This window comes from Truncatella angustata, assembly GCF_020726525.1.
Source record: "Truncatella angustata strain MPI-SDFR-AT-0073 chromosome Unknown BKA67scaffold_9, whole genome shotgun sequence".
Lineage (NCBI taxonomy): Eukaryota > Fungi > Ascomycota > Sordariomycetes > Amphisphaeriales > Sporocadaceae > Truncatella > Truncatella angustata.
Genome location: NW_025763389.1, coordinates 1,754,220 through 1,780,883, shown reverse-complemented (window position 1 = coordinate 1,780,883; position 26,664 = coordinate 1,754,220). Strand labels below are relative to the sequence as shown.

General features: G+C 49.7%; 7 protein-coding genes across 7 annotated transcripts; 3 read left to right on the top strand and 4 right to left on the bottom strand.

Moving 5' to 3' along the window:
- Positions 1-736: 736 nt before the first annotated feature.
- Positions 737-2,825, bottom strand: BKA67DRAFT_525514 (P-loop containing nucleoside triphosphate hydrolase protein; the record flags this gene model as incomplete). The annotated part of the gene is made up of 4 exons (XM_046098671.1): positions 737-1,146; positions 1,202-2,134; positions 2,206-2,399; positions 2,449-2,825. The coding sequence occupies 4 exons, from the start codon at positions 2,823-2,825 to the stop codon at positions 737-739; spliced, it is 1,914 nt and encodes a 637-aa protein (XP_045953583.1).
- A 1,040-nt stretch (positions 2,826-3,865) lies between these two features.
- On the bottom strand, positions 3,866-5,589 carry BKA67DRAFT_581565 (uncharacterized protein). Its single transcript, XM_046103920.1, has 2 exons — positions 5,371-5,589; positions 3,866-5,291 (listed from the first exon to the last, which is right to left on the bottom strand). The coding sequence occupies exons 1-2, from the start codon at positions 5,489-5,491 to the stop codon at positions 4,357-4,359; spliced, it is 1,056 nt and encodes a 351-aa protein (XP_045953582.1). The 5' UTR covers positions 5,492-5,589; the 3' UTR covers positions 3,866-4,356.
- Positions 5,590-5,721: 132 nt separating this feature from the next.
- On the top strand, positions 5,722-6,609 carry BKA67DRAFT_425413 (uncharacterized protein). The gene is made up of 3 exons (XM_046096835.1): positions 5,722-5,876; positions 5,930-6,244; positions 6,310-6,609. The coding sequence occupies exons 1-3, from the start codon at positions 5,859-5,861 to the stop codon at positions 6,412-6,414; spliced, it is 438 nt and encodes a 145-aa protein (XP_045953581.1). The 5' UTR covers positions 5,722-5,858; the 3' UTR covers positions 6,415-6,609.
- Positions 6,610-9,156: 2,547 nt separating this feature from the next.
- Positions 9,157-12,028, top strand: BKA67DRAFT_525561 (uncharacterized protein; the record flags this gene model as incomplete). Its single annotated transcript, XM_046098677.1, has 3 exons — positions 9,157-10,876; positions 10,926-11,429; positions 11,481-12,028. The coding sequence occupies 3 exons, from the start codon at positions 9,157-9,159 to the stop codon at positions 12,026-12,028; spliced, it is 2,772 nt and encodes a 923-aa protein (XP_045953580.1).
- A 1,713-nt stretch (positions 12,029-13,741) lies between these two features.
- On the bottom strand, positions 13,742-15,327 carry BKA67DRAFT_425405 (uncharacterized protein). Its single transcript, XM_046096834.1, has 2 exons — positions 14,776-15,327; positions 13,742-14,724 (listed from the first exon to the last, which is right to left on the bottom strand). Exons 1-2 carry the CDS (start codon positions 15,172-15,174, stop codon positions 14,068-14,070), a joined length of 1,056 nt encoding a protein of 351 aa, XP_045953579.1. The 5' UTR covers positions 15,175-15,327; the 3' UTR covers positions 13,742-14,067.
- A 650-nt stretch (positions 15,328-15,977) lies between these two features.
- On the top strand, positions 15,978-17,768 carry BKA67DRAFT_525252 (uncharacterized protein; the record flags this gene model as incomplete). The annotated part of the gene is made up of 3 exons (XM_046098647.1): positions 15,978-16,457; positions 16,678-17,309; positions 17,369-17,768. 3 exons carry the CDS (start codon positions 15,978-15,980, stop codon positions 17,766-17,768), a joined length of 1,512 nt encoding a protein of 503 aa, XP_045953578.1.
- A 3,641-nt stretch (positions 17,769-21,409) lies between these two features.
- On the bottom strand, positions 21,410-23,443 carry BKA67DRAFT_524924 (uncharacterized protein; the record flags this gene model as incomplete). The annotated part of the gene is made up of 2 exons (XM_046098624.1): positions 21,410-22,995; positions 23,053-23,443. 2 exons carry the CDS (start codon positions 23,441-23,443, stop codon positions 21,410-21,412), a joined length of 1,977 nt encoding a protein of 658 aa, XP_045953577.1.
- Positions 23,444-26,664: the final 3,221 nt, after the last annotated feature.

The following is a 26,664-nucleotide window of genomic DNA, read 5'->3' as shown; positions in this document are numbered from 1 at the left end:
GTAGATCCAGCAATCCCCTTTTCAAGGCTTGGGCAAACTCAAAACATGTATGAAGTCAGTAAAACTCCTGCACTGGCCTTAGAATACTTGCTCCGAAACATGTCGAGGAAGTCGAGAATTACGCGAAGCCATCCTACAAGAAAGGTGACATGAAATGTAGCAACCGAGCAACAATGGACGCCTACATGGTTATATGTGCTATTCTCATTCCTGTCTTCGCAATCGGATCAGTTATCGCGGCCAAAATCTTAAGTAAGATGACTCGAAATCAACTTACTAACTAGAAGGACCAAGAGCAGTCGCGGGAGACAGGAACAAACAGAGCATCCATCAAATTCCTTCTCGCCACCGGCCGAGACGAGGGTCAGTGTTTAAAGCTCCGCTCAATGGATTGCTCTATACAATCCCGTTTGCTAGAATGGAGCCTCGCGACGTCCTGAATGATTGCGCATGGTAGAAAAGACCATCATTCTCGTAGGAAGAGTTGATTATGGAGAAGATCGCAATCAATTATAGGTAATCTACCAAGATTATCTAACAGAATTGTGCGCATATCAATTGACCCCAATTGGTTACAGTACATAGCGTCTAGATGGTAGCAGCGTATACAGACTGTTGAAACAGGCAGTATAACCTTAGCTGACCATACCTGACGGATCAGAAACCGGTGGGAGGACATGTAAGAAAACGACTTGCCAGCAGTGCGTCAATCGCCAGATGAAGATATAGGCGTCATCTACCAAGCAGCACCACCAGTGTCGCCACCAGCACCCCAGGAGTCGCCAGCATTAGCAGCAGTGGTGTCACCACCATTAGAATCGCCAGCAGCAGCAGGCTGGGAGTCCTCACCACCACCCCAGCCGCCGCCAGCGTCACCACCGGAGTTGCCACCAGAATCGGCACCCCAGCCGCCAGTATCACCACCATCGAACTCATCCTCCTCGTCGGAGCCAGCCTCAAACTTAAGATCCTTCACCTCAATGCCGGTCTTGGCCTCAATACCCTCGGGAATGTACTGCTGCAGGAATTCGGGAACTTCCTGACCAGTCTCAAGAAGCGTCTTGGTCAGGATCTCGGCGATGGGCTCATCTCGCTCGGTGTAGAAAGAGTAGGCCTTGCCCATCAAGCCAGCGCGAGCGGTACGACCTTGTACTTGTTAAAAGACGCCCAAAGGCAAGATGAAAGTGCAATAAACGCTTACCAATGCGGTGGATGTACTCAGTGATACCACCATGCTCCATGCTGGGAAGGTCGTAATTGATGACATACTTGAGGTTGCGAACATCAATGCCTCGAGCGGTCACACCGGTGGCGATCATGATGGGGGTTGTACCCTTACGGAAGGCACGCATGGCGTCCTCACGCTCGCGTTGAGTTCGGTCAGAATGCATAGATGTACATGGCATATCTTGATGAAAGAGGTAGTCGTCAAGTTCGTCAGCGAGGCGCTTGTTGTTGACGAAAATAACAGTGCGACCAGGACTCAAGGAGTACAGGAGATCCAGAAGGGCACGTTTCTTCATGAAGTTGTCCACCCAAAAGACCTGCTGCTCAATGTTGCCATGAGTGCTGCCGATACGGCCAACACGGATGCGAATGTGGTTGGCGGCTAGATGGTTTTTGGCAAGCTTTCGGATCTGAGTAGGGAAAGTGGCCGAGAAAAGCATGTACTTCACGTTGCCCTCCTCTTGCTCGCCACCAGAGAGGATCTTTGTCATGTCCTCTTCCCAATCCTGGTGAAGCATCTCGTCAGCCTCATCAATGACCATGTATCGGACTCGTCGCAAGCTCAGGACATGAGGACGCTCCATCATATCAATAAGACGACCAGGAGAGGCGATGAGGATGTCACAGCCCTTCTGCAGATTGTTGATTTGATCGCGCATTGGGCCGCCACCGTAGACAACAGCTGGACGCAGCATTGTACGGTAGCAGAACTTGCGAGCTTGATCGAAGATCTGAACTGCGAGCTCACGGGCAGGGCAAATGATGACAACCAAAGGCTCTGCTGTGACAGTAGGAGCAATCCCAGCTTGGATCTCTTGCGGAGTTGGACGAGGAGCAGCCAGCTTCTTGGCCTTGCCCATGAGCTTGTTGATGATTGGGATCAAGTAGGCGGCAGTCTTGCCGGAACCTAGAGCAATGATTAGTTCACGGTTGGCACCGAAACTTGAACAAGTTGCACACGAAATCAGTAGTGCGTACCAGTCTGAGCAATGGCAATCAAATCGTGTCCCATGTTGATTGCAGGAATGCAGTATTGCTGGACAGGAGTCGGAGCACCGTAACCGGCAAGCTCAATGTTTCGCACCATGACTGGGTGTAGGCCGGCAGATTGGAACGACTGAACATGATTGATATGTGTCTCACTCTCTTGCAAGACCTTGATCTCTTGGATCCTATTGGTGTATTAGTGTGTGTTGTCAGAGCAAAAGCAGAGGAATATACTTCTTAAAGTCGATGATTTCGTCGTGGCCACGTTCCTCTTCGTTGCCAAAAAGGATCTTCTCAACCTCGGCGGACTCGGGACCGACGTCACCAATCTCACCATCCCAGTGGTAGACCTGGGCGTTGCTAGCCCAATCAGTGGTACCAGTGGCAAGCTCGACGTAGTCATAGGCTTGCTTCTCCTCCCATTCGCCAATAGGAGCTTCACGCTTCTCTATTGGGAAAGGAGGAGGGGCCGGCTTCGCAACAGCCTCGTCACCGTCGTTGGCCCCGGCATCAGCGCCGCCACCCCAGGTACCGCCATCGGTTGTGGTGTCGTTGCCCCAACCGCTGGCATCGGCAGTTGGAGCCGCCTCCTCGGTGCCCCAGCCAGACATGGTGTCGCAGTGGAGATCGATGGCAGACAGAGGCTTGATCCGTGAGCTGGAAAGAAGTCAGTTGAGGATCAGCGATGGGTTGACATTTATTTCGCCGAGGGGTGATAAGAAAAGATACGAGGCAGTGGATTGTTATGATAATCAACATGCACCGAAATGCGACACGAAGGTCAGACAGAACAAATCCAGAACAACAAAGCTTGTTGTGAGGTCAAAAAAAAAAAAAAAGACGCAAAAGACACGCGCGACGAAACAGGAAGATATTGGATCAAGCGAAGTGTCTCTGTTTAGGCAACGTGCGACCAAAGGCTCGAGTGAAAGCCGTTGTCTTGCATGAAACTGCAGATGTCCAAACGAACTGACGCAGGACGGGTGTGGGAAGAAGGAAATGTTCATTCAAATGGATATGATGAGAACAGTTGGCATTTGGGTCTCTGATATATGGGAAGCCGCGTGTGAAAGCCACGATTGAAGCTTGACGTGAGGATAGAGGGCGATGGGAGTGGTGTTGGATAGATGATGATGGGTGGATTTAGGAAATACGGAAGACCTAGGAAATCGGTGATGCTTACCTGAGATGACGATGGATACCAGAGTGATCAACCTTTGCAACAGAAGAAAGATATCAAGTACCTTGCTGGTGAAGAACCTCGATCTAGGAACCGCTGTGATGTCTGCTGTGGGGGAAGGTGAAAGAGGGTTCGAAGAGCCTTTTTTGTAGGCAACTTCAAGCTCCAAAAGCTTGAATCAGCCTGAGGCACTGTTTTGGATATCGGTTGGGCAACTGGACGCTTTGAGATGCTTCCATTGCCTTAAGACCTAGAGCATTATTTTGCTTAGCCCACTCGACGATGCTTCCGTTGTGGTTGTGGCTGTGGCAGCAGCCGCAGCCAGGCGAAAAGGGGGACCAGCAGGCGGTTAGTAGGTGGGAACTGGGGACATCACAGCCAGTAAAGAGATGAGAGCAGCAAAGTCCCAGTCCCAGCAAGTAGTGGGCACAAACATTCAGAGGAATTGGCACTTGGTCATTATCAGATTTTGGATCGTACAAAGCGAAACAGTCTTGAGATCCTCTAGAATACGGTATGTACGTAACTATACACCGAAGTGCCTGATCAGATACAGCACGAACCATCACAATCACGTTATTAGATGCTGGGTCTAGCGATGTGTAGACCACCCGGAAGCTTTTGTATACAAGACTTGGTCAAGGTACTCAATGCTCTCGGTTTGATGCTGTATAGCCCGACAGCTCTCTGCTGGCCTGTCATCGATTTTTAGAGCCTGTACTAGCTCAAGACTCACTAGATTCAAAACATAATGGGATGATCCCAGTCCAGTTGTCAACCACAGTTGGTTGGAAATGAAAGTATCTGATAACGGTCAAAGAAAAAGCAGACAAAGGGGAGAGCAATAAGAGTGGTTAGCCGCAACTGTGATATCTATCACCAGGAAGCCGAGAACCGATAGCACTGATATGCGCAATTGGGTATCTTGATAGGAAACTGACCTCGTCTAGTTATGTTATAGATCACATGATATAGCCACTCCAAAGCCCATCGTCTTCATTGCATCGTTTCGTGTCCTCGTAGTCGCTCATGCCATCTTTGAGCACCTTATCCAGCTGAGCGGCGGCTCGCCCAGCCAAGCCGCCTTCCTTCTTGGCTTCTTCGACTCCCTTACTGAACGTGTCGTAAAACTGCTTGTGAAATATTGCCTGTCGATCCTCACGATCCCTATACATCCTGCCGTCCTCGTCGCGAGGCACTGAGAATAGCCCGATATATCCGTAGGGATCAGGAGTCGTGGGCAAATGTGTGAAGCTCTTGAACCATTGCCCAGCATCCCAGGGAATCGGCTCCGGTCTCTTGAATCCGCACTCTAGAAACTTGGCCACGACACTGATTTGTCTCGGATAGGAAGCGCCAAATTTCTTTGCTCCAAACGTTGTCCGAGGAGCTGACGTCCAGCCACCCTTTCCAGGTGTCGTCGTGGTCGCTTTGGCGTAGGCAGTCCAGGCCAAAACCGACTCGAAATCCTTTAGAGGTTTGACCCAACAGCCAGCGCTTTCGACGACCTGGTCCCCTGCCACGTCGAGGAGCCAATCCATATAGTTTAGCCCGTCGTCCTTGATTTCTTGCGATATATGCGTCATGGCACCTCGAATGTACCGCATTATCTTCTCGACTTCGGATCGCACTTCGGGGGCGGGAATGGTCCTCAGGAGCTTGAGGAGCTGGTTGCGAACGGAGCCGGTGGCATCTATCATGAGCGGGAGTAGCTTCATCATAAGCGTAGGGGTGCCGACGGGGTTATACGGTGGAGTTGTCGACATTTGGCCTGTCAGGTAAGCCAGAGCATCGCGGCGCTGGCTGTCTGTTCTTGAGGTCAAGAGCGATAGGTGGTGCTTGAAGCGCTCGAGCACATCTGGCGCATCTTCCCTGAGCTGCTCGTGAAGAACGATGGCTGAATTGGATCAGCATTCATCCTCCCACCAAAGCGGTTCATGAGAACCAGTTCAAGTTGAATTGTGGCAAAGACTCACCCTTTGACTTGAAACTAGTATCGGTGAAGTTGGCAGGCTTTGGCTTCGCCTTTCCTACTTTCAGCTTGGGCTTTTTGAAGTCCTTCTTCTTCTCATTCTTTTTCCGTGTGCTGGATCCCATCTTGACTCGGTCATATCTCTAAAGATGTGCGAGTCCCAGGCTGCAGGCCAAATCCAAGTCTATAAATCAAATCAAATCAAATGCCAGGAGCCTCCCGCCTTGCGCCGTTATCTCAAAAATTCTTATCAGCGATAAGCTTCGGGGAGCTATCTTAGCGCTCAGTCAGCGCGGGACCCCATTGGCAAAGCGCCCGCGATGCGCCGCCGATCCCCGGGGTCTGTGGCTGAAGATCCCCTGAAAGTCAACAAAGTGCCCCGCGAAGGCCTTCCAGCAAACTACAGGTCATCTTTGTGCAGATATCGTCTCGAAACCGTGCCCACCCCTCTATATCCATCGCGCCTAAACCACCAGAAGCTTAACTTACAACATGGCGGATAGGGCTATGGTAAAGTTTGGCGTCCCCGTGCATGCCAGGATACTCCTAACTGACTCTTGTAGCCGTCCAATGGCACCGATTCCGTGGAAGAAGCGTTGCACCGCCTGTCCAAGAAGCCTGGCGTCAAGGGCTGGCTGATGTTGGACCGCTCAAGCGGCGCGATCCTGAAGACCAACGGACAGATCTCCGCAATACGGCCGCCCAAGTCTGCAAACAACGACAACTCCCTACCTACAACGGGGGGCGATCTATTCTCGAGCGATGTTGTGGCCACCACGGACAACGATGGCGAGGCAAAGGCAGCTCAGGAGCTGGGAAGCATGGTGTGGGGTTTCTTGAGCACGGCTGGTAGCCTGGTCCAGGAGATTGACACAGAGGTATGGGCAGTAGTCAAAACCCTCGATTGAACGGGGCAATGCTAACGTCTCATGGTGTTCTACAGGATGAGCTTAAGTTGTTGCGGTTACGGACAAAGAAGCACGAGCTTGTCATCGTGCCCGAGCCAAAGTACATCTTAGTTGTTGTGCATGATACCCCACCGGCATGAGCACACGTGTTAGCTTGCGGAAACTGAAAGAGGCATTCATTCCAGCTGTAATCACTTGCCGAACTGGAGAAGCAGCGTCGTTGTATGGTCTCGAGCTTTTTCCCAACCCAGATCCATGCTTGACGCTGGTCACTTAGGGATGTGGACTATTTGCAAGGTAATTGTGGCGTTAGGAGTTTTGCTATGTCAAATGATACCCTGAGGTAAAGAAAAGTTTCGAAAAAGAGCATGTCGTTGGAGATTCCTCAAGCTTTGATTTGACGTCAAAGGGATCCGCAGCTTCGTTCAGGCAATATCCCCTCACTTATAACATCCGGCTGTATCCTGTATGGCTCCGAGACGGGGTACATCTCGATTTCACAGAGAAGGACGTCACTGTAAGACAATAGATGGCGACCTTGGCCACCACTGAATTCACTCAAGCTCGAAATCTAGGCTGCTGCACAGTTTCATTGGCAAGGGAACAAGCCTCGAAAGAAGCACTGAGCTCTATAGCGACGTTAGCCGATAAGAAAGTAATGCATGCATGCGTACAGCTGTCAGGGGCGCAAAACCGCTGTACTCGGTTTCAGAATATAGCGGAAAGCAAGACATAACAAGAAAGGTACCGATAACGTGACCGAAATCTGCTGCGCCAGCTTCAATAGTAGTAGTTATCAGAAAGAAAGATATTCGTGCTATAGTCTCAACAAAACAGCATTCACTATCTTGGTTACTTACTAACCTAAAGTTAGTGAGATGCGTTGTGGTTTAGCGCAGTGACTTGACACCGACTAAAGAGGACCACATTTCGGGAGCTGTGCAAATGGCATGTGCTGCTTATCGAGAGATAAAGAATGACATGACAACAAACGGGTACAACCGATCTTGCAATACAAACGTGCCAAGCAGAGTCGAGACCATTGGTTGGATACTACCAAGGCAAGTATTCCCATCTTCGATATGCGATGCCTTGGAAAAACCGGTTGTTTGGGTGTCTCGATGCCCCCCCCGGGTGGAAACGCGGGTTGACCAACAGACCACTACATACATAGTCCATGCACGTTGAGCGATGCTTTTGAAACGGCCGCTAATAAATTGGCTGAAGGGATCAACGTGGCGTCTTTTGTTTCGATGAGTGAATCCCGTGTTCCTTCAGCTAAGTTTTATTTGAAATTAAAAAGTTCCAGGACGGTGTTTTAAATTAAACTGCTGCTGCTGAGTTGGAAGCGGCGGTTCAGTGTTTAGTGCGCCAGACTGGCCCCTATCTGCTTGAGGTCCGCCAAGGTTGGCTGTAGAACCCAGGGCTCTCTATGGGTTATCTTCTGAAGTTGACGTTATTTGGTTGGTAATATGCCGAAGAGCTGAGCTGAATAATTTCTGTGTAATGTGTAGAAATACAAGAGCGGGCGAGGTGAAACGAAGTTGCCGTCAAGCCACAATGCGATGCGCTGTTGTGAATGGTTCAGGTGTTGTATTATATCCTCCACCTATGACGAATAGGCCAAGGGTCGTCGCGATAACAGCAGGTCTACCTTGCAAGTCAGCTCGCGTAATACATACAGTACCGATAAGCCAGACCTTGTTGTGCGTGCTTCTTGCGCAAACTAAAGAAGCACAACCAGTCATTGCCTATGCATGGATCCCGAACGGGCGGCTCTAAGGCGAACACCAGGACGTTCGGTGGACAGGCTTGGTCCATAAACCTGCTTTCACGAGATTGGACTGCTCTAATGTACTGCGGGCTTGGTGTGCACCTCAACAAGACGGACATGAAGCGCGCTTTAAGGCATGATGAATTCGTGGGGGCTTGTCCCGAACCTTGAATCTTGTTGGTGTTTTACTTCCTCATAGTGTGCGATACACTCCCGACTCGTTTCATCTGTCTGGAGTTTTATAGGAGTAAAGAATTGCATTGTGTTGGTTTTGAGGTGTCGCTACGTCCTCGGTCCTCTCCACATCATCTTCTAGCAGCTCCATCATCCAACTAGGCTAAGTTGCCTCATCGGCTCTACATAGATGCAGGTGCCGATGCGACGGTCTTTCTCATCTCAAGTGATTGCATGAAAAGGTTGAAAGATGCGGAAATATGCCGTCGTTTTCAGGATGGAAGCGTTCGGCCCGCGACTTTATCTCGGGGCCCAGGGACGTGACGTCGATGCCTAAAGGTGGACAAGACGAGGAAGATGTCCATGGCCGACAATCAGCGCGAGGAATATTAAGAGATCTCATTCGACGGACCAAACAGGCGCCCAAAACAAGCGCTCCTTCACCTGATGCAAATGGCACCGCATCTACGGAAGGAACGAGTGCAACAACTAACAAGAACAAGACAGTAAGTTATGTGCAACTCCAAATGCTAAACGCCCATGGTTCAGCTGACCGCCATCTGCGGGCTCACCGAGTGCAGCTGGTAGCTCCAATCTCAAGTGAGGGGACGTGCCGTCTGATGATCTCGAACGATTTGTTGCAGAAAACTCAATTGTTGTTTTGAATTCTAGGGGTGTCTGTTCTGATGTGTCACGCGACTTTTTGTCATCTTTTGAAGTTGTGCTATAGATAGCTTCGTCTTTTGAGATTCGAGGGGTCACTAACACGGGTTTTCCTTAGCAATCGACCAGCTCTCGGCCCATTTCAGGAACAACAGCATCCACGCGGCCCACTGTCGATTCTAACAAACCTCTGCCATCTCCGCCTCTTCCAGGTACGGTAGACAAATCCGATGGACAACCCAAAAACCCCGTGTTGAAGCTTGAACGCATCATGGTGACTCTTAGCAGTGCCGATGTTGAGAAGTTGTTCTCCGGGGCGCCGCAGTATTTCGCTAGGTCTCAAGGATATGGTACCGGTGCCCCGCACCCCTCTGTCGCTTTCCCGTGGGATGAGGACCTCCGCATCCGCGATCTGACAGACCACACTCAGATTGAAGATGAGGCATGGGGCTGCGTTACGGCTGTCCCGCGGCTCATCCAGCGGGACCCCTTGTCAGCCACTACTCCTTCGGGCAAGAGAAGACCTCACTTCAAGGTCAAGACCCAGGAGAGACCAAACATGCTAAGCATGCAAGGGTTGGAGAAAGGCACCATGGGTTATCAGGCTGCTTTGGAATTATCCGTTGCAGATGCTCTTCAAGAGGAGCAGTACGGTTTCGATAGCCTGGGCTCTAAGTCGACTGTGGTTGTGGAGCAACGGCAGAGGCTGGTCACATCAAAGGACGGTCTACGGCACATGGACGATGCCACTGTCATGGAACAACTACTACGGTGCGAGGAAAGATACCAAGGCACAGATTCCGAGAAACAGCTGAATGCTCACGACCTCTACAATGACTTATTCACCAAAGTCTTGTACACACCCACCAAAGTGATCGACTACAACGATCCCCGTAGCCTGTCAGTACAGATTCATGCATTGGTCAAAGTTCTTGCAACATCGAATGCCTGGATCGATTTCTCGCGCGTGGAATGGAGGATTCGGCTAGGTCAGGTTCTATGGGGCTTTCCGCTGGATGACGAGCTTGACGATGGCTCTTCCATCAATGAGGGCCTTGACGATCAGGACAGAAGCGAAGAGCGATACTGGTTGCTCTTGCAAATTCTACTTGCATGCGAACTATTATTGCGGCTTGATGCAATAACTGAAGGAGATGAGTTTGGGGGTGCGAACCTGAAAGCATCGGAAGTGCACAGGTTCGAAAAGGAAGCAAGCCTGTCCGTCAAATGGTCATTACTTCTGGCTCGGACGTGGTTAGACAATATCACTGTCAGTAAGACGGAAGCTCCGTCATCGGGGATGTCTACTCCGAAAGGATGGCTCACCTCGCTCACAAGTAGAATGTCTCTGAAACACGAGCATATGCACGGATCACATCACATTGACCACACACAGCACCTGCATCATGGCCATACAGAGTATCAATATGCGATCCAAGGTCGTTTCGTTGAGAGACAGATATTTGGGTTGACGCAATTCGCACGAAAGTTACGATGGCCGGAAGTTGAGGAGTACATAACGCGCGTCTCAATGAATGCCCCAATCATCGCACAAGCCACCCCTATTAGCTCACCTCTGCCCACGAGCGACACAGCGCGCTCATCTTATTTTGGAGGCGATAAGAAACCTGCCGGACTGCAGAGGAATCCATCAAGGAGGCCCAGGATTGGCGCAGCATTACACTTTTCAGGTTGGCTTTCGAAATCATTTGTCTCCGGGTTGGTACTGCCAGGAGAAGCACTGTCCCATTTTCTAATGTCAACATTACTGGAGAATGATCAGGAAGCAATGGAAAGATTGGGGCCCATGGCAAACCTGTGTGGCGGCTTCGTTTATAACGGGAAAAGTTTCTGGAGTACGGCATGCGTGGTAGGACGCGTTCTGGCTGCAGGCCGAGGCTCCGCTGAATGTATGGGTTGGATCTCCACAGATGTCTCCCCGGAAGGGTTTGGAGACGGGTGGCTAAACGTCGACGTTAAAGACATCGCTGGTAAGTTGACCAGTGACTTGATAGATTACCTTGAGCTGACGGCCACAAGATGACATTGCCAAGATTGGAAAGAAGGCCCGGCTATGGGGGAAACTTGCCATCGAACGCGAGTCAGACGTTTTGGGCGACGCCGACTCTTCCAACATCCTTCCTGCTGATTTTATCATCCCTCATGAAAACAACCATCCTGAGCCGCCGCCTTCAAATATCAGGATTGATCTAAAATCTTTAGACCTATACTCGGCCGTTGATAGTCTTCAGTCGACCCCTGTTTTTGAGGAACCCGAAACACCGTTCTCAGACTTCACCCAGGCGTCCAATCTTCAAACCCATCAAGCATCCATAGCCTTTACAATGACGTATGATGGAGTACAAGGGGAACAGACTTTGAATCTGTCACTGGCCAGGGATGTGTACTTTGTTACAGCCCATCCGTGCGCTGCTTCAAGTTATGTCAAGTATTTCAAGTCACCTACCAGTCCCACAATACAGCACATCGATCTTGGAAGCCAGGACTGGAATGCGAAGGCTACTGCGCCAGCTCACATTACAGGTATTGCCCCTCTGCTTGAAGATTGAATATGATGTGTACTTACCAGTTCAGGACATCCATTACATAAATACTATACTTACAAGCCTGTCCATTTGCTCGACTTACTCAAGAGACCTGAGATTACCCTCGAGGAGCTTCTCAATATCGACCAACCCATAGCTACGACTAACTCAACCTCTTTCACCTCGAAAGGACCCCGTATCCTTGTCATCGATTGCATTACAGGTTTTGCACCACCGAGCTCTCCAGAAATGGCTATGCTATCACGTATGAGTTCTATTTCGTCATCGTTTGGACTATCGCCCACTGCTACGCAACTACAACTGCCCATGCCGCCAAGAGATGTGGTGGATCGGCCGGCTACTGCAGCTTCAGCAGGCAGCAAGATTTCTAGGATTGACCCTCCCAGTCCTGACTCGAAAATGAAGTTACCTACTCGCAGGAGACAGTTCGGCTCAGATTTGGAGATCCTTGTGCGAGCTTTGTGCGCTGAGAGAGGCTGGAACGCGATTATTAGTCGTCGTAAAAGGGGTTGTCTGGCATGCGCTATTCGCGAAGCCGGCGCACTCGGATGGAAAGTTGTCATCCGTGTAGAATAAATTCATGGTCCGCATCCCGTAGAGATCCCTTATGTACGACTGCAAATGTAAGAGGCGTCAGGGAACGGCAAATGACGGTTACAAAAGCATTCAAAGGCACAATGGCAACGGAAACACAACAGCCAAAATAGCGACAGCGTAATTTATATTGCAGTAACAAAAACACCCTGCTCTTAAGGTCTTTATAATGGATAAAAATTGGGGGGAGGACGGGGGTAGGAGGAGGAGTTTTCTGTTGAGCTTGTTTGGTGCGACGGATCATATCTGCAGCGTCACCTAGTTTACGGTGTATGAATAAATCTCGAACAGTTTTGGTCATTTAATATCTGATATTGCAATGTCAGTGTCTAGTGGCTCTGCAGGCCGCAGGATATCCGTTCCACGACCATCTGGATGTCCTGAATGATTAGGATAGAACTGAGTTTCACGACCCCCTCTCGATAAACAATAATTTGGCAAATATGTTACTTGTAGTGACTAAAGCTGAACAAGAAGATTCGACCAACTAAAATTGGGTAACTCGCGAGAAGAATCTGTGGATAGTTTTCTTCGTTTGCTTTACAACTCATCCCCTCTTACAGTATTAGTTCAAAGGGCCACGACGCTGCGCTTCATGGATACGTAACTTTTTGGAAACTCTGGTGTTGAGTGCAGAGTTGAAAGAGAAATTTGCCATCAACGAGAACTAGAACACCGCAGCACACATGATAAGGTCGATGATAATAACTTGGTTGTGTTGATCTGGTAAGGGGGAAACTCTACTCGTCCAGCTATTCATATAATTACTGTTTAGTACCGACACGATTGTTTCGGCAGTCTCGACAAAGCCAGTTCGCATTGAACGGAAGACAAGAAATAGAAGTTAAAAATGGTCTATTTATCCATAAAATAAAATAAAAGCTTCTTACCGTTCTATAAAGCTGTAAAGTCAGGCTGTCTGCAGGCCTCGCAATACAATAGAAACTGGGAAAGACGCTTCAAGCGCAAGCGGGGACTGTAGAAGGTCGAGTGACTACTAAATTATGTTTGGACCCCTCTTTAGGGGTCTAAACTGGCTTGACTATCTCACACAAAGATCTGCTGGTGCCTCGAAAGTCTCTAGGCCGTTTACAGATGACAGGTCCTCGCTGAATACACTATTTATAATCAATAACACAAGTCGTATATACTGGAAGATGTTTAATTTCCGTCCTCGGGCTTGACAGTGGTGAAGCACCGGATTCTTTTGCACTTCACTTTGATCCCTCTCAGACTTGGTGGTTCCAGGGTAGAATTCTGGCAGAGGTACCAGAGTGTTGCGAAGCTTCTCCCAAACTGGAGCTGAGCGGCATGAGCCTCCGAACATTTTCGGAAAGCGCAAAGGTGACGGGGAATCAGCGATAGCCATTTATACAAGATGTTCAACAACCATGCGTAGATGCATGTGTGATCCATGGCTCGATCAATAGAATCTGAAGCCGAGACGATCACGTTCTGAATTTGGCCATGACGACGTGACAATTAATGTTGTAGTCAAAGGTGAAATTTGCTCAGCAAAGTGTTTCTACCTCAGAGGTATGTAAGGTACCATTGGTGTGGTGCCCACTCACTGAGCGAGCCATGCGTATATCTTCTATCAGAGCTATCTCGGCGATATAAGCAACTTGATCGATGAGAGTCGGAAAATAGAGGTTGAATGTTCCTTGACGTATTCGCTTCAACCCACAGAAAATTTTGCGAATTCACTCGGTATTACCACAGGACTACACAGAACGCGAGACGACCCGGTCCTAAAAGGCAGATAAGGTTGAACATCTGATATTTCAAGAATGAACCGCCGCGCTCTTAGTAGGACGACTGCAGATCCTATGGGACTGGTTGTCAGCGTCGAGAATACCGAACACTCTTGTGCTAAATTCCAGTCATAACATATGGCTAGCATCTCACAGGAAATACCAACATATTCAATGGTATCGCCGCAAAAAGGTGCCGTAGGAATCAGACATAGATTCAGAGTCGGGATAGGAGTTGGATGCTGATACAGAACGTCTGATACAGGCTTAGGTGCCTGAACTTGAGGTCGAATATCTCTGTAGCAACATGGATGCTACAAGAGCGTATTTGCGATACGCATCTCTGCGACCAGCGTCTCGCAACATCTGTTCTATGGCCTGTAGCTTCTCAAGCTCACAATTTGCGATGTAATCCGGCCAGTGGTTACCCGCCAAGATAAACAGAAGTCGTAGGACAGGTAAGTTGACATTTCCGACCTTGAGTTCCGCGTCATTTGCCATGGCGTTGTGGAAACCTTCGAGGGTAGTCTCCCATGTCTGGTCAGCTGACAAGCGGGCACCAGCTCGAACAAGCCAAAATAATTTTTGCATCGCGTCTTCGTCCCAGGGACCTGTCAGGAGGCTGTCTGGGATTTGTGTCTCGTGGTGAACCTCCATCCAGCTGGGTTGCAAATCGGGTGGTGGGAGGTCATCATCCAAGTTCGAGCAGAAAGCATCATAGTCATGAAGAAAATACTGCCTCGCCGATTTGAAATTGCCATAGTCGCCCGAGTCATCGTCCAATTGGTGTTGCGAATCCGGATCACCCCAGAGCTTTTGGTGCTGAAAAAATCTGTTTCTAGCAAACCTGTATACCCAGGAATCCAAACAGTCTAGGATGAAGTTGATGTCCACCCACGAGTATTGCAACAGTGCCGACTGTGACTTGTCAGACCATGAGACCTGATCAAAGGGCGTAAGGTAGGCAGTGCTTACCTGGAAATCAGGACTGCCTCCCGAGCGAGCCGAATCGTTTTGCCAGTCATGGTAACTCACAACCGTGCTATCGCCATTCTTGACGCAGCCGAACCAGACATCCCAGGTCGGACCGAAGGCTTGGACGAAGGTTTCTTTCCTCGTGGATTCTCCAGAAAGGAGATAGCCCACACGTGCTCCGGATTTGGCAAAGTTGACGTTTTCACTCATCCATAGAATGCGTTCCATTATTTCAAGGGGAAGCTTTTTCTCGAGGTAAGAAGCTTTCAGTTTTGGGACCTTTGGTTTCTTCCTCCTTTTGGCCGTATGTTTGTCCTTGCGCGGAGGGACATGGAAGACGACAGGAGGCTCTCCCTTGCGCCGGCGCTTGCCAGGAATTCTGATGGGCGTCAACTCCATCGTGATGGGGTTGTATCATGACTCTGTTCAGCCATCAGGGACTCTCGAGCATGGGGCTTGGCTTGCCTTGGGAGGAGCCCAATATCGGTCGTTCAGTATCTTCAAAGTCCACTGCGTGGCAAAATTGCCTTGAATGGGCAGTCTCCCATGGTGAGTCGACTGAATCCACTAAGCAGCATGGTGGGCAACGACGCGATTCAACGAGCTAACCAAGCTAGATGGTTGCGTCGCGTGGTTGCCAACGCAACATTATCTATTCTGGCGAGAAGTCACTGGCAAAATATGTCTTGTGAGTTACTGTGCTACTCAATGGTATTTCATAGCCTCATAAGGTTCATAAAGAAGGCACACGCCGGGCCTTGAACAGCCAATGGAGCAGGAACGGGAGAGGACACTGCATGTATGTATGATGCCCACAGGACTGAACTAGACCACATACGAGATGCTAGATACGTAACTGGCCTAGCGTCTCCCCGTCGCGGTTGCAGAGCAGAGGCTCAGAAATTAGCGCGAGTTATCCTTAGACTAGTTGCAAGGGAAAGTGCAATTGACCTGGGAAATTCCTACTTTTTTTTCCCCTTTGGAGAATCAAGATGTGACGACATGTGCAACACCAAATGGTCGCCGATGTGAAGCCAAGATAATCCCAGCACAACAAAAGACTTGAGAGTCATCCTTTCAATATGGCATCGGCTCGTCTGCCGGTACCCTCTGTTGGGCTCCTGCGATTCTTGCGATCACAATCCGAGAACGTGAGCTTCTTCAGCCCCAACCATCATCACAATCATGCAGCAGCGCCTGTCATGGGCTTAGGACCTGTATCGCGCCGAGTTACTTGTTCTGCGAAGCGGCAGCTCAGCGCTGACTGTCAGACGTCTTGTCAGAGCGAAACACAACTTCAGTCTGGCATCTTTGATCTCCAGCAGCTCTTCTCGAGTCGCATCCCCAAAGCCTCGACAAATGCAAAAACCACGAGGTCAAAACGCTTGACTTTGCTACCATCGGCGTTGGGAGTAAGGCACAGTTCTTCCGATGATTCCTGTGCGCCAACCCTCAAGGAAAGATTATGGGGACCACGTGTAAGGAAAATACCGAGTCAGCTGAAAGCAGACGATTTGCCGGAGCACGACGAGGATGGCGACAACAACTCCATGTTCAATACGCGGCGACAGCGGGCAGAGCAAGCCGCCCTGGAACCACGACTTCGATGCACTGAAGTTGATGAGAATGGGAATGCGATCTTGGTAGATGGCGAGTTCAAGAAGACTGAGCTTATTGCTAGGGTAAGGAACCATGCCTCTCTGTGCACGATTCCCAGATATCCCACTTCATTTCAACACAGTTTTTCATGATGAGAACAATTGGTCCGTGTTTCCGAGGAGCTTAAGACCCTCCAGATGGCGACAGATACCACCGCACTTTGTGCATCTCTGACATTTGATCCCACATACCCATCTCCATTGTCAGTTCTTCTAGACAGCAGTGGCTAACACACCCTAATAGTTTGGACTCCAACCTCGTGATCTCAGGAAAATCGATTCGTCCAACCTTCCGCATATCCTTATTCGAGAGCGAGCGATCCTCCTGAATCTTCTCCATCTCAGGGTTCTTATCGACCACAACAGAGTACTCCTGTTCGATGTTTACGGTTCCAGAAGTTCACATGCACAATCCTCCTTCATGTACGAGCTTCAACACAAGTTGAAGCAGAAAGCAACCACGTCTAATGGTGTCGAGGTACCTTACGAGTTCCGTGCTCTGGAAGTCGTCCTCCAGTCTGTCACTCAGGAGTTAGAGGCCGACTTTGAGACCGTCCGCAATCCGGTTATTCGCATTCTCAGTGAGCTAGAAGAAGACATTGATCGGCACAAGTTGCGTATTCTCTTGGTACTGTCTAAGAGGGTGAGCACATTCGAGCAGAAGGCAAGACTCGTCAGAGCTGCCATCGATGATCTCCTCGAAGAAGATGATGACTTGTCATCCATGTATCTCACCGAAAAGACGCACGATGTACATCGAGCTTCTGATGATCACACTGAAGTGGAGATGCTCTTAGAGTCTTACCACAAGTTCTGTGACGAAGTAGTCGAGGAAGCTGGAAACTTGGTGTCCAGTATTCGAAACACCGAGGAGATGTGAGTATTTCATTTAAGCCAAGACATGTCCTGGACTGAATTTTCTAACCCTTTTCTAGTATGCGAGCCATTCTGGACGCAAATCGAAATGCCCTTATGATTTACGAAATTAAGCTAAGCGTTGGCACCCTTGGTCTCGCAATGGGCACCTTTATTGCCGGTCTGTATGGCGCCAACCTCGAGAACTTCATTGAGGAGACCAACTGGGGCTTCGGCACTGTGACTGCCGTCTCTTGTATGCTGTCTATCTGGGTTTGCATCTACGGTCTGAGAAGACTGCGGAGTGTCCAGCGAGTCAAGATGCAGAGCGACGAGCGACGCAACCTGGAACACGGTTACCATTGGTTCCAGGATGAAGGTCACACTGGGTTGCTTGACCCCCGCAGCCGTGAGAAGCTTCGTCGCATGAACCAGCAGAAGACGGCACAGCTATCCAAGAAAAAATGGTGGGAAACATAATTGTGACGAGTACGATGTTTGTAGCATATCTAGGCGTTTTGGATTGCGGGACTTGCCCTTGAACTCGGCGCTAGCGAGTTTGTATTTGTGTCGTCGAGACTGATGACGAGACTTGGTTTCTCACCTCCTGTGTAAGGCTATTGTCGTATATACCCCATCATAGACTGAACTTCGCTCCTGTGAATATTTGGATGATTCAGAAATATTAGACCGTCTGCCTTCAAACCTCCATAAATACAATCGTGGAGCCACAAATCGCTGTGACTCCCCCCTCGACGACCCTCTCAAACCTAGTAAGGCGATTATCGCTGTTGGGTGGCCAGATTCATGTCATCGTACGTAGGGGATCCCGGTAACCTCCCAAAGTCTTGAGCTTCCCATTCCTATTCAGCATCCACTCGTCCACTATGGTCACTGCATCAGCGGAGCATCTCTACTAGTAAATAGATAATCGGAGACTCACCAGGCTTTAGCGTAAAGTCATGTGCCTTCTGAAGCAACTTTATGGATACGAGTCGGCACGCAGTTCCAGTTGTTCGTTTTATCAAACATGCAGCATTTGTTTCTTCTTAAACGGGACCCGAACTCGCTCCTTGCATTTCTCGACATGGGGTGCAAGTCGCCCTCTGGTATAACATGTCATCACACCTTCGTTTGCTGCTGCTCACGGTGCCAAAGTACCTGCGATGAACAGGGAGCCGACCAGTAGCCACCTGATGTGCACTCCTCCATGATTGTTCGGAGTTTGCAATATTATATGCTCCTTTGCCGATATATCTTAATTTCGCCGAGCTAGGTATGGATCGCGTCTTGCGTTGTACCTGTCACCATAAAGACAAAAGATAAAAAGAAATAAAACGAGAAAAACGAGAAAACGAGGCTCGAAATTATACAACGATTGCACTTCTCATTATGACCGACTGTCAATGCACTGTGATCAGCACAGCATTACATACTCCTCCCGTGCCTTGCATCACAGGACCCCAGCAGCGACTTGCAGATATAAGGAACACGTTATCTGGTCGACTATCTATAGTGGCTCATGTATGCAAGCAAGAAGACAGCAGATCGTAGAAGCCAGAGAGTGCATCCCAGCCAGGAGTTCCCCAGACGAAACAATTGGGCCTGTCTCGCCAAACCATTAATGCGTTCTCCAGCAAAATAGCCCACAACTGGCATCTCCTTAACCGCCTCAAGGCATGCTGACTACATCTTTTCTTTCTCGGGATTCTCACACCCCTCAAGCTCCGATTTTCATTCTTCCCCTGGTCCAGGAGCTTTCGAGCCTGTGATGGCGCGAGCACAGATACGTCCGCACACACCCAACAGAAGCCCGGCGAGCCCAATCCCGTAATGTGGCCGATAGATACCATAGCATGCAGCCAACAAAAACAAAAGGTTATCCTACAGGATGAACCACGGCCCCGAACTTCCTCTTCCCCTCTCGGTTATCTCGGCCACGCGGTCACGCGGCGAGCATCGCAGCTGTGTATATCTCTATGCATAATGGGGTTGAGCCTATTCCCAATCCGTCTCGCCGAGGGGGAGCAGTGTGGATGATACCAGCGTGGTATGCATGGAAAAAGGAACCATCACAATGGAGGAGCTTTTCAGACCGTTTGTGGCACGCCGGCCTGGCTGGATCGAGCATCTGTTACCCTGTGCTTGGTATAATCACTAACATCTATGATCCGAAATGATTCATCATGATTCAATGAGAACATGTCGTCTGATAGGTATCGACTTCCAGTGCGCGGGGTGTCAAGGTGAGATTGATGGAATTGCGTATGGGAGAGAAGGTATGTGAATCTCGCAAAGAAAACGCCGAGTATATTCGCCCATTGGTATGTTTATTGGTCTATGCGAGCTAGTGATTCGCATGCTCTCAAGCTTACCATAGAAGCTGTTCTCATACTGTTACCATGCCATGGTTCAGGCAGCCCAGGAGGGCAAATATCACCGGCAAACTGCTAAAAAAAAATTTAAAACCCAGAAAGAAAGATGCATCTTGAAAAGAGCTCGGAAACTTGGGACTGCGCATCCGCTAAAGATGATGCTGGGTCGAACATGAAGCACTAATCATCACAGACATAAACTATTCCTGGACAAATCCACATTGAAGCTAGACTGAATCAACAGGCAATTACATATCATGTTGTTACAACGCCGTTTTGGGCCGGACCACTGTGCAACGTCAGCAATCCGAGGGAACCAACACTCTGGATACTACAAGATCCTGGCAAACACACCGCCAGCTGGGCATTCTTAACCAGAGATTAGAAAGAAACCCCGCAAGATCCGCCGCCACCGTCAGGAGGCATTCTTCCGGTCACCAGCGTGACCATCGTGACAGATATCGTCGTCGTCAGTAAGCCTTCAGCCTAGACCCACCATGGGGGGGGGGGGGCGAGCCAGCCAGTGTTACATACTCACATGAAGGATCCATGATGATTTGAGAATGTAAGAATGAAACAACTAATCAACTATCGTGAAGCCTGTCTTACAAATTCGCAGTGAGGGCGCACATACCTAATAGAACTGATTTAGTTCACGTGCAGTCTTAGCGCCGCGTTGCCTAAAGTGGCAATAATTAGCCTTCTTCTTAAACATGAGCGTGGGTGTGAGTGGGACAAGGATGTTTGGGTTGCTGAGCTTCCCACTTGGCCCAGGAGCTGGCAGTCCACCGCAATGAGTCACTGGCCGTTTTGGCGCCGAGGCAACCGGCGAGCGAGACGAGACGAGGGCCAACCAGACACGGAATTTGACGATGTCTCGGCTGGCACGGTTGGGTTGGCGGCTTTGTCGCGTGAGTAGCTAAGCGATCCCGCTCATGGCAACCACGCGGTGAGGGAACCGTCTCCAGATGCGAATTTGACATATTGGGAGATCTGTAGTCTGAGAACTACCAAATAGGCACAGCGGTTAGCAATACTCTACTTGAGGCTGTACTGGCCCCAAGATACACACTTAGCATAGTTTCCAGTTTGTGGTTTGTGTAAGTTAACTTCCCAGCTCAAAGCCCTTATTTCAGATTAATGTACTATCTGCGAGGTTGTGTATTTTTGTCTCAAGCTTTTGGTTCAAGCAAGCTCTCCTCGATCTATGTTGCGCAACGCCTTTTCAGGTCAGATAAGTAGTAATCATGTGCTTTTTGTGCTTTTTTTGGACAAGCCGCCGATTGTATGTGTTTCCACGAGAAATCAACGGAGCCGGTGGATTCGTCCACAGCGTTCAATCGAGTCGCTCGCCGGAAAACAAAGACTCCTTCTTGATGCATTGTAGTCCGCAGCAAAGGTATTCGTCTCGCGTCTCCGAGTCGTCACCATTTACTGCTTTCTTAATCCGATTATACCACCTATGATCTTGCAACATATTGTTGCCCCCGAACACCTGGACCAAAATATCACCCATTCGCTTTATCGCACATCGTACACAAACACCAACCGCCATAAACCCAATGCTGTGATCCTGGAAATGCGAGAAAACGCGCTTTTCACTGGTCCTTGGATGTCTATTAAATAGATATTGCCAAGGTGGTATCGCTCAATTGAACCCTTTCCTGGGTGAAACAAAAGAAACGGTCGATTATTTGTCACAGAGTATCATGTAGATAGTTGAGAGAAGTGCCGAGAACGCCGAACTCAATGAAGAATGCCACTCCACATACCGGGCGCACCAACACCACCTGCAATTGAATGCGCTGATGGGATTGTAGATGACACAGAGGCATCTGACGAATAGCACATGCGCTTATGCTGACTGCAGAGCAAATCACGCACATGTTCCTGCAGAGAGTTATCGACGGAAACAGTTCGGCTTCTCTTGGTACCACTCCTGCTCGTCACTTGAGCAGAGTAGTGGCAGTTTTGCAGCTCTTGCAAAGTACGGGCAGCCTCAGCGGCATCGTCATTATCACAACCTCCTCGGGCCAGAGGCGTTCCCAGTGACATCTCCATCAGATCTTTGCCCACGGGACCGGTGTAAGACTCGGGGGAGGCAGTGATGCAATTCTCCTCATAATCTTCAGGAACCGAGGCAACGGCAGGTCTCATGCTATATCTCTCACTGCACTGCTTCGCGTAGCGGCATCGCGCCTGTACATCCAATTTGGTTGACGGCGCGCTGACCAGCGACGAAGCAGAGGAGATTGAGGAAGAGCGTGATGTGCGGGAAGTATCCGAGACCATCGACTCTGGTGAAGATGCTGTAGAAACAGAATTGGCAAGGGAAGATCGACGGACAGGCTGACAGTAGCTCAAAGGCGAGGTGGTTAGCATGCCAGGCCACCGGTCCACGTTCTGGGCAGCGTTCACTTGCGAAGCTTGCGCCATGGCAAGGCCCATCGAACCCTTCCCACCAAGAAGGCAGGGAGCGGCACTCGCAGCAGGAGTGCCGAGTCCCGCCGACTGCGGCGTAAGACGGGGTGTAGGTAGAAGCCCAAGAGCAGGAGCCAACCGGCCGGGTGTATATACAGTGGCGGGGGACGGCTCCATAATCGTGGGTGTGGTGTAGCTTCTGGGCGTGGGTGTGGAATCGTTTGATTCATATCCGAGTCCTAGAGCACAGCTACGCTCGTGCGAAGCTGAAAGCAGCGAACGAGGTGACACAGCAGTAAATTCGCCGGCGGCGATCTTTGACGGGCAAGCTGACATTATACCCGCAACATTATCCAGTTCGGGAGTAAGCTTCAGTATGAGATTCTTCCAATCCTGGATTTCGCGCTCGATAACCAAAGAACAGCCAGTACCAGGAGAAGGAGGTTGCGAGGGAGTGTATTTCAAGACGATGTCCGTCCAACGTTGGAAAACATCATCTGTGATATGCAGTTTCCAGTTAACAGCCAAGAGGAAAGCCATTTCATTCTGGTTTATCTCCTGAGTAGCAAGACCAGATATTTTGCTCCACGCTCGTGCCGAGTAGTTGCGATCCTGAAGGTATTTTGATGCGAGGATGAGCGCAGACAGAAACATGCGGCGACCGCATTGTAAGGCGCGGATCGCGTGAATGTCATTGGGTTGCTCCATGGTAAAGTCGTGCTTAGGCACATGAGACTTGATAAGTACGAGATAATATAAGGCAACCTGCAGAGTAGAATAGCTTGTACGAGAGCGGCGCAGCGTTTCCTGAATGAAGGTGCGCAGAGGTAACACCGCTTTGTGGCCTAGTTCTGCTCGGCAGGGAATGGATGATAACGGCCAAATGGCTTCGACAATTTGCGTCGATGAGTCTATAGTTGAGTTTAAGCGTGTGCCGCAAGGCAGTGAGAGTCATCGTTCAGGCTTACCAACGAGGTTGTCGACAAAGTTGACCTTGCGATCGCTTTGGCGCGTCAATGCAGGTGGGCATCCGGACCTGGAAATAGTACTAGAGGAGGTACGCCTGGGGTTCTGGCGCATCGCGGGAGGAACCTCATGTGAGGCCTGCGACGTTTGCCTTGGCCATGCGTTTGCTTCTTGTACCCGATCGCAAGAAAGCTCGGAGCGTAGCGAGCTAAAGCATCTTTCCGAGGAATCTGAGGTCAAGGCGGAGATGGAGGTATCGTCAGAGTGTTGGGAGGAGGCATCCGACCAGACCGAAGCCGAGGACGATGATGCCGAAGAGGCTAGGGAGGGGTTGTATGGTCCATTAGGGAAGGAGTTGATGTAGGACAGCGCATCGTTGCCGCTGCACATCATCTTGGTGGTTGAAGGGAATTCTTTTCGAATTTGCCTCCAGTCGCCGTAAAGCAAAGTCAACCGGTTAATCGTATAACTTGAACAAATCGTGATTATGTAGCGTTCGAGCAGTCTCACAATAGCGTAAGGGCTATTGCAAAACCGTAAGAGTCGAGTAGTAAACGGTTCTATAGCAGGACCAAGTTTTCACGAAGGATCAGACCGGAGGACGAAGCAAGACTGGCGACTGGAGTAATAGTAATAGAGTTCGCAAAAACCATTGTGTGTTGTATGTTTCGGTTAGAGAAACATGGGAGTTGTTACTGGATTGGAGAGAAAGCTAGATCAACATCGAGCTGAGCAAGTCTTCTACCAAACCATGAATGTAGCGGAAGGGTTGAGTGGAGATTGGTTGAAAATAGATCTAAACAAAGTCGTCCGAGGCTGTTGCTACAAGTGGTGCAGTTGTGATATCTCAAAGGGTGGCGGCGGTGTTGTTGTTGTTATTGTTGACGTTGGAGAGTCGGCGCAAGGTGGATGGTCGAGGTAGCGTCGAATCTATGGTGAGATTATGCAAGGTACGGAAACTGCAACCACTGTGCTATGCTTGTGAAGGCATATATGCGACAGGGTGGGAGGGTAGAGAATGGAAGGAGAGGCTTCTTAAAGTCGGACTCGACGAGGCGAATCACTGAGCGGAGTTGGCCTTGGTATGAGTCGTCGCGTGGTGGCCTTGTCCTTAGGGGGCAAAGCACCAGCAGGTAGGCAAGGTCCGAAGTCGTGTGAGAGTGGTGTGTGGCAGGGTACGTTGGCCGGTAGCAGTCCTTAGGTTGACTATGACTCTTCTTTAGGTGGCGAAGGCAACCTAACCGACTAATTCCGCTGGGCTTGGGATTTTGGGCTGGGGGGGATGGGGCCAAGAGCCAAGAGAAGCGGCGGACCCAGGTTGACAGGTGGTCTCTTTGTGGGTTCTGCTGAAGGGGGCGACAACGGAACAGGGGATCCAGGTGCCTAACAGGTGTCCACACGAGGAGTGAGTGACTGATCTTGGAATCTGTCACACGCCGTGGAAGCCTGAAGGGACAAGTTTCAAAAGTGGCAAGTGAACAAAGGATGCAAGAAATGGTGCGGAATGACTGATATTAAGAATATGGGGTAGCTTAGGTAGAAATGGTGCTTAGCAACAGACTGAGAAGAGAGTTTTGGCCGGAAATGGTAATCCTTTGAGTAACACGGGGAGTAAACCTGTTGCTGCTCGTTCTTCGAAAGGATGACGAGATGAGTCGACGGGGTGCGTGGATGATGCTATCCTTTTTTTTCTTCTTCTTTTCTTCTTATTCTTCCTTTTAAATAATGAATCTTTGTCGCCGAGAGAACAAGTGAATGCCACTGCGAACGAGATAAAGAGCAACACAGAAAATAGACTGTGGGAATAGATGATTCGTGTAATTAGTCTCCAACTGGCTGTACTGATTGACAGACTAGACGGAGAAGCCTTGTGCGAAGTGAATTCCGAAAGATCAAGTTAATGTACTAGTAGCACCAGAATACAATACAGTATATCGCACTCAAGCACACTTTTTCGACAGTGTTGTCGGGTTTGTACTTAGATCTTGGATTCGAACATCGCGGCGGCTTGTTCGATAGTAGAGAGGAGAAACCGGGGGCAACACGGCTGGAGGGTACAGGCGAGTTTTGAACAATCAGGACTACCGGCTGCAATGGAGACCGTAGATGGGGGGCAGTTGATGGGATTTGCTGGTGTGTGTGAGATCTATCAGAGCAGACAGCGCACAGCTGGAGCAACCAGCCAGCCATGTACATTAGCGACAGCAGGGGCACAACAACCACACAGAGAGCGTACAAAAACCGGGGCCTCAGCCAAGGTACGTTACTGCAAAGGTGCCAAAAGAAGGTCGGGAGTGAATGCAGCCAGTGGGCACTGTAATTGCACGAGGAATGATTGGATGGGCGCTTCTATGACACTGCGAATTCTGCAAAATCTGGCGTGGTAGTGAATGGGGTTGGGATTAACAAGTGCTGCTATGGCTCGGCTGGTGTGGTGCTAAAGCCACTTCCCGGTGCAGTGCAAAGCAAGCCAAAGTCCAAGTTTGGCCTGGTGGCCGCTCCTCCATACACTGCTACTGGTCACAGACCAGCCAACCAACTGTGTCATCTTTCCCATTTGTCCAATCATGACCACTCTGTGAGAAGCTTTACTCGGTTTGGCTTAGAGAGATGCATCATGCTGCACTACCCTGCGGCCATAGCGACCAGCAGCGCAAATTGAGTGCGAGAAATGAGTATTGAAGAGGCAGACGAATGACCGACGAAATTGAAGAGTCATCGGTTCTCCATTCTTGAATGGCACCTCACATGCGGTGAGACGTCCCTCAACAACGCTTGTTGTGTAAAAGACAAGCACAGTCCTTCAAAATATTACAAGTTGTTACATACAATCAACTTTGTCAGAATACCCATCACTCAATATCCAGAGTTCGTAATGTAGATTTGCTGAGAAGGTCATAACCACCGTGGGGAAGCCTGTATCTGCAGCAATACATCCAACAATCCATACATCAACGGATGGCCAAGCTCACAGTACGGAGTAACATTGCCAGCTGTCAGAAGCTGTGTCCATGATGGCGGGAGGGTGATGGCTCATATTCAACACATAGCTATACCACCATTAGAGAATTGTCTCGCAGCTCCCGATGAAGTTGCCTCGAGCCGATGGTCCAGATGCATCCACATGGCAAATGTTGAGTTTTGTTGTCACCATTGTTCAGTGCGTATTATCGCTCACCAAACCCAATCTCATGTGCCCTGCATTGCCAAGCACAAGATCTGCTCGTATTTCAAACACATCCCTGAAGTTATCGCCATCCTCTCTGTCCGGTTGCCGGCCTCGCGACTTTGCTCGTACTCAGTGATAAGCCGACATGGTAGTGTGGTTTCCCGCACACTTCCGATCCGAAACCTGTGCTGGGCAGTGTCCAGCACGATGAACAATTTTGGAAACAATCTACTTGTCGGATATTCTGAAGGTATGTGCATCATTCAATGTCGTGTTTTAAAGTCAGGCATTGCGTGTCGCAATACCTAACCACTTCACTTCGCCTCAATCCAATGGGGGACAATTTGTAGTTGCACTACGCGCGTCCTTGCCCGAAAAGCACAGCCAAAACAATCTTGATTATGAACAGCCCCAATCTTGCGCATGGGGTGCTTGCCTTTTTTGG